The 6715-nt window shown below is 48.9% G+C and overlaps 1 protein-coding gene across 1 annotated transcript; it reads left to right on the top strand.

The window, feature by feature from the left end:
• Positions 1-333: 333 nt before the first annotated feature.
• On the top strand, positions 334-6412 carry LOC129859103 (E3 ubiquitin-protein ligase RNF6-like). The gene is made up of 4 exons (XM_055928479.1): positions 334-451; positions 1575-1730; positions 2280-2402; positions 2610-6412. Exons 2-4 carry the CDS (start codon positions 1583-1585, stop codon positions 4496-4498), a joined length of 2160 nt encoding a protein of 719 aa, XP_055784454.1. The 5' UTR covers positions 334-451; positions 1575-1582; the 3' UTR covers positions 4499-6412.
• The last annotated feature ends 303 nt before the right edge of the window (positions 6413-6715 follow it).

Genomic DNA, 6715 nt, shown 5'->3' with positions numbered 1-6715 from the left:
AATTAGACCATTCTGGCGTCTAATAAAGGCAGAAAGACTAGTCAAGATACGCGCACAGACATTGACAAACGAAAAACATTTAATTATGTCATTTTCCAATGCTATTTTGTGGGTTATACCTCATTCTAGAATCATTCAGACTGCGGGGAGAAAAATTATCAAACTTCGTGATTTTATGTAAAATACATTTGTGAAAAAGAACCTGTTGGAAATTGTAAACAGTCGTCTTCATAGTTAAACAAATATTAATGCATATATACATTGATTGAAACACAACAATTAGCTGTTTTAATCGTCGTAGTCGTGCGGTTTCATTGGGTAGGAACTAATCTGACACTGATAGTGTTTGGTCGGACGGTGAGAAGTGTAGCACAGGTGGTCCCATCTTGGCTACATTGTAATCAGAGCGGAGAGGAAAGCAAACCCGTCCATATTACAGCTGCTGTGTCAGGTACAACAATCCCTTTAAATTTCGTTGTCATTGCCATTTCCTCGAGCCAATAACACTGTTTAGATTGAGTATAGTATGTACTCTGTTCGTGTGTTGCTTGTCAAAAAAAAAAGTATTATTTATTGGTCAAACCTTTCACCAGAAGATGGCTAGTTAGCTGTCGACAGCAACTAACAAATGCGTTGCGCATTCAAAATGACAGCTCGTCGCTTTGAAAGGCAATGTGAAACCTGCGTATAGGTGTGAACAAGATTTTTTTGTAGTTGGAGACGTTTATATAATTCTGTTGCAATAGTTAGGTGACGATTCTTTGTCCTCTACATAGTCAGTTTGTATGGAGCCCGACTTTTCTTTGTCATGTCCCTCCTCCGTAGTGCAATGTTTGGACTCTCGACGTGTCTGTGATCATTCCTGGGTCGGTGATTGGTAACTAGTAGGATGACAACGTCAGTTTTGTTGCTCCTCCTGTGTTCTCCAACATGGCCTTCTATATTATGATGCTTTGTAGAGACTGCATTATTGCTCCAAATATCGTGATTGTTGCAACATTTACGGCCGACGAAATATTTTTTGCTGTCTATCGCAGTGGCATTGATGCTGTTGTGTAGAGCTTTTCTGATGAATCCGAGGTTAGCCAGCTAGCTGTCGGAACAGGGAAGGTTAGATTTTGTTATGTCAGCTCAGCCGACCTCTTACTGGCCATGTCTCATTCCACATCAAAATGGAAGTAGTTGTTTTAACTTGTCGTCATCGTTCATGGCTAAAGGTTGGCCACAGAAACCGGTTTAATAACGTAAAGGCGACGGGAGTTGCAGTCACATAATTCTGTTGATCGAGTAATAGCCTTTCTGTAAATCCTACTTTCACGTGACACAGAAGCTATTGGACTGCGGTTTTTCCCCAGGGAATTGCATGATCAGTAAAGCCTCGTTCTAATCCATGCTTGTCAAGTGTGTCAGTGATGTGTACATTAGTTGTATAGAATCTGTCAAATATGTCTGATCCCAACTCAACTGCTCCCTATGATTGAATGATGGATGCATCACAATAGCAGTGCCCTGGTAAGATCCAGCCAGGTGTTCCACAATTCTGACACCCCTATCACCCCTTCCGTGTGCACCAGCGGTTTCCATGGTGATGGACCCTCCCGGTGGGCGAGACGAGCGGCGGCGTCAGGCGGAGCGTCTTAGAAGGGAGGAGGCATACTATCACTTCATCAATGATCTGAGCGAGGAAGAGTACCGCCTCATGAGAGACAGCAACCTGCTGGGCACACCTGGTGAGAGGAACCTAGAACACCTGAACTCACTAGAACCGCAGGAACCTAGAACACCTGACCTCACTAGAACCCCAGGAACCTAGAACACCTGACCTCCCTAGAACCCGCTCCAATCGCTCAGGGCAGTGGTGTTTGCTGGTTTTCCTCCATGTTTTTAAATCACAGGCTAATTTGTATCAGGACAGCCACGTGCCCGGTCCCCCTAGCCAATCAGTGGCGCTAATTAATGCCATGGAGAAAGGAAAACCAGCAGGACTGCAGCCCTCGGATTAGCGTAGTTGTCCAAACCCAATACACTAATGCAGACTCGCTAATACAATCTAATATAGGCCGTCATTGTAAATAAGAATTTGTTCTTAACTGACTTACCTAGTTAAATAAAGGTAAAATAAAACACAAACATTTGTAATAACACAATATCACATCATAATATAATGTCTCCATGTTGGCCACTAAGGGCTGAACTGGACCCTCAACAATGAAGCATATAACCCACCCCATATCATACACCCTCCATCTTGACCTAACAGAGGACATGTTGTTCCCCAGGTGAAGTGACAGCTGAGGAGCTACGGCAGCGCCTGGACGGGGCAAAGGAGCGTGTGTCATCTCAGCCCCGACCTGAACCACGCCCACAAAACACGGAGACCGGAGAAGAGGAGGGAAGCAGCGGTGAGGGGGAGGAGAGAGGGTTAGGAGGGGCATGGAAGGAATATAGGGGAGGAAATGGATGCTAAAGTGTCTAGCCCGTATAACCTAAACTTGACAGGATGTTATGGGTCTCAAAAGGTTTATAACCTAATTGCTGCTGTATAGTACTGAAGCATTACTAGATAATTACAACTGACTCAGTTAAGTAACGAGCCGCTGTCTGTATAGGTACTGCTGAGCCGGGAGCAGAGACGTCTAATGGCGACTCACTGCTGGAGTGGCTGAACACGTTCCGACGAACCGGGAATGCCACGCGGAGCGGCCAGAGCGGCAACCAGACGTGGCGCGCGGTCAGCCGCACCAACCCCAACAGTGGAGAGTTCCGCTTCAGCCTGGAGATCAACATCAACCATGAGCAGCCAGAGCCAGGGGAGCACAGTGACACCCCCGACCCCTCAGAGTTGTCCCCTGTCCCCCCTCCATCCACAGCGTCCATACGCACTTCCCCCTCCACTCGCCCCTCACCCTACACTCCTGCCCGGCCCTCCCCCTATCCCTCACCTCGAGCAACCCTGGGCAGGAGGGCTCAAACCCGCCGTACACGCAGTACTACCACCACCCCTCCTCTGACTCCAGCACCCATCACCTCACCCCTGTCCCCCCCTACTGCTCTGAGTACAACAGCCCTCCACCTCCCCCCATTCCCCATCACCCCCCCTACACTTCAGGATCAAAGCAGCCCTCCACAGCTCCAGTCCCCAAGCGGAGCTTCCTCCCCAGAGGAGAGGCAGGAGGAGGATGTTGCTACCCTGGACTGCCCCCGTGTAGCGCCCCAGCCTGGCCCCCAGGGGGCGTCTGTGGGGCGTGAGCCACGCAGCAGCAGGACTCGTTCCCGCGGCCGGACCCGCAGGGCTGCGTCAGGAGGTGGGACTTCCTCCCGGTCGTCTAGGAGACGTAGCCGTTCCCCTCTTCAGAGAAACCCAGCCCCTAACTCAGCTTCCTTATCCCCTAATGGTGGGAGTGGAAATGGTGGCTCTAATAATATCCACATTGCCGAGCCCAGCAATGGAACTGCTTCTGTCTCCATGGAGACCGGTGAGGCCGTGTCAGAGCCGGCTGTAGTAGCAGAGCCTGGTCCAGAGGCAGGGGAGCAGGAGGCAGAGGCACACACGGCCGGGGCGGGGGGCGCAGGAGCGGTACGCCGCCATCCCACCATCATGCTGGACCTGCAAGTGCGTCGCATCCGACCGGGAGAGAACCGGGACCGAGACAGCATCGCCAGCCGTACCCGCTCCCGGGCCCGCGCTGCCGAGAATACCGTCACCTTCGAGAGTGACAGTGGAGGCTTCCGGCGCACCATCTCCCGCTCGGAGCGGGCCGGGATCCGGACCTACGTCAGCACCATCCGGATCCCTCTGAGGAGGATCAGTGAGACTGGCCTGGGGGAGCCCAGCTCCACCGCCCTGCGCTCCATCCTCAGACAGATCATGACCGGCTTCGGAGAGCTCAGCTCCCTCATGGAGACGGAGGCTGACTCTGAGACCACCGGGGGCACGCCAGGTCACCAGGACCCTGCTGGACCCAACACAAACACCACCACACAGGCCTACCATAGCCACGGCAACGAGAGTGGAACTGGGGCGGAAGGTCAGGCAGGAGGGGTGGAGATGGAGACCGAGGGAGCGGCAGGGGCCGAGGAGGAAGGAGGCCAGGAGAGATTAGTCGGGAGTGGCGGCGGTGCCGGTGGAGTCCCCACCCCCAATGAGGGTCGGCCGACGACCAGGGACACAAACAACCTCGTGGAAAACGGCACACTGCCCATCCTGCGTCTAGCCCACTTCTTTCTGCTCAACGATGAGGAGGATGAGGAGCACCCTCGTGGCCTGACCAAAGAGCAGATCGATAATCTGGCCACGCGCACCTACGGCCAGGCTAGCCTGGAGGGAGAGGCGGGGCGCGCCTGCAGCGTCTGCATTAATGAGTATGCCCAGGGGAATAAGCTGCGCCGCCTGCCCTGCGCCCACGAGTTCCACATCCACTGCATCGACCGCTGGCTCTCTGAGAACAACACCTGCCCCATCTGCAGGCAGTCCATCCTCCCTGTGCACCAGGACTGACCCTGCCCTGACCTTTGATCTCTAGAACCCCCTGACCCTAGACCGCCACCAGCTACACCTTGCCACCTGTTGGCTGAACTGAGCATGCCCGAGCGGAGTGGACGGTGCATGTACATAGCGCTTTAATGTTTTCATTTATCATTGCGCTATCCATTGAGGGGGGGAGAAAAAACTATAAATGCAGAGAATTAACAAAGCTTTATTTTTTTAGACTTATTTTATTTTCAGCACTTTTTTTCCCTTTTCTTTCCTCCTTGTTTCTCTTTGGCCACTCTGTCATGATGTCACTGAGGTCCACATGTAAAGATAGGACTTATGCTAATGAGCTACTATAGCCAGCTGCTGCTCCTCTACCTGATGCGCTGTGACATCACCCTGTCACAACCAGACTACAGTAATCAGTCAGACACATCTCTGGACTTGATTTGGTTGAGAACGTGTAAATATGTCACCGCCTCCTGTGTTTTGGGGTTGAGAAGAGAAAGTCCTCCTCAGTCGCCTTGCATTTTAATCAGAAGCAGGAAACAGCCATTTTAAGTTAAAGCTAATATTGGAATCCTCCATTTTAAAGCTCCAACATTCCTTTCAAAGTGTCCTCTATGATTTGACGTTGTGTGGACAAAGGCTGTCATGTATTCTGACTTTTGAATGAGTTTTCACTTGGTCAGTGGTTCCAAGGATCCTGTTGTCTGCCCACCTGTTCAGTATATTTCAACCTAGCCATCTAACCCCACAGATCCACAGTGGATGTTCAACATTTCATTCCGTTACAGCCTTTGACACTAAAATATTAGTACCCCAAGTCAGAAAGAAACATCTAAAGCAAAAGATGATCAGGAAAGTGTGTGATTTTAGCAGCAAGCACTTGTAGTAGGACTTGTCTGTTACAGAGACAGGCCAATAATGTTGATGCTAGACAAGGAGTTGTGCAATAACATGGAGGGAAGGAAGGACTGTTTTTCATAGTTACATTTTTAAACATTATAGTGCTGTTCGTTCTCCCTTGTTTACTCCTTGGCATCAATGATTAGTTCCTCTGTTGGGAAATAGAGTATCTGCTCAGTAGTATTCTGTCTCTCTACTCTCGGTCTAGAGATACCCCCTTAATTAAAAAGTAGTTCATTACCTCCCACTCCTCTAACGTCTGTGTTTTAAAGTCCCAGCTCTGGTAGAACCTGCCTGTCATGGCCTGATTTCCATGTTCACAAACCTGAAAGGAATGAATAGGTGAAAGCAAAATGGTTCTGGCTCCACTCAACCATTTTCTATATCTATCCAATCCTTTCAGATCAGTGAACAACAGATTTCTTCCTCCATTAGCCTGGCCTAGATCTCAATAGGCTCTTCCTGCATGCAGTATCACCATGTTACCACCAGGGGCAGTATTCACCACAGTACAACATGGTGAGAACTGGAGGCCAGTGTTATTGGTGTCCAGGTAAGGCAGGGGTTTTCTGTCATTTGAATCCTGACTTTTGTCATGCAGACCCATGAGACAGGGGTGTGATAATTGGGTAATATTGCTCTTTGTATACTGCAGAATCTGAGCGTACGTGCACTGTGGAGCTGTGAGTGTGATGAATAAGTGTGTGTGTGTGTGTGTGGTAGAGCTGAAGGAAGTGACAAAACAGAATGTCATGATTTAGCAGCATTAATCAGTCACCCGAATGTTAATCTAAGACCGAGTGGGAGGGTCCGTGGCCATCGAATTCAGAATTGAGTATTTATTCTGTTCCTATTTAATGAGATCAAAAACATAATTTGAGATATTGAATACTTATTGTTATGTGATGAGATTAAAACAATAAACTGTTAAGATTCATGTGTTCTGTTACTGTGTAATATAAATATACAAGGGTTTTCTTCTCTGCTCTAACAATGGAATTAAATACAGCTTTGTTATGCCTGGAGTTATTTTGTGTGACTTTGTGTTTGTGTTCCTCACACAGAACCACTGGTTTTATCCACATCTCCTCCTATGACACGACATAACCCAGTGTGATGGTTTTTCTCCCTGTCTTTTAATTTGACTTTCTCTCTAGGCTACAAATTACTCATAGGCCTATGAAATTAGATGAATGTAACACTTCATTTTTTTAAATATCCAAATATTAAATGACCATCGTGCTAATAGTCATATTCCCTACACCCATTTAGCATGCTATTTAACCTAGCTCTGCAGTGTTGGCCTCCTGCAGCCAATGGCTACTGCGTTAC

This window comes from Salvelinus fontinalis, chromosome 7 (genome assembly GCF_029448725.1).
Source record: "Salvelinus fontinalis isolate EN_2023a chromosome 7, ASM2944872v1, whole genome shotgun sequence".
Lineage (NCBI taxonomy): Eukaryota > Metazoa > Chordata > Actinopteri > Salmoniformes > Salmonidae > Salvelinus > Salvelinus fontinalis.
Note: the sequence above shows the minus strand (reverse complement) of the source record. Positions and strands in the feature narration are given on the sequence as shown.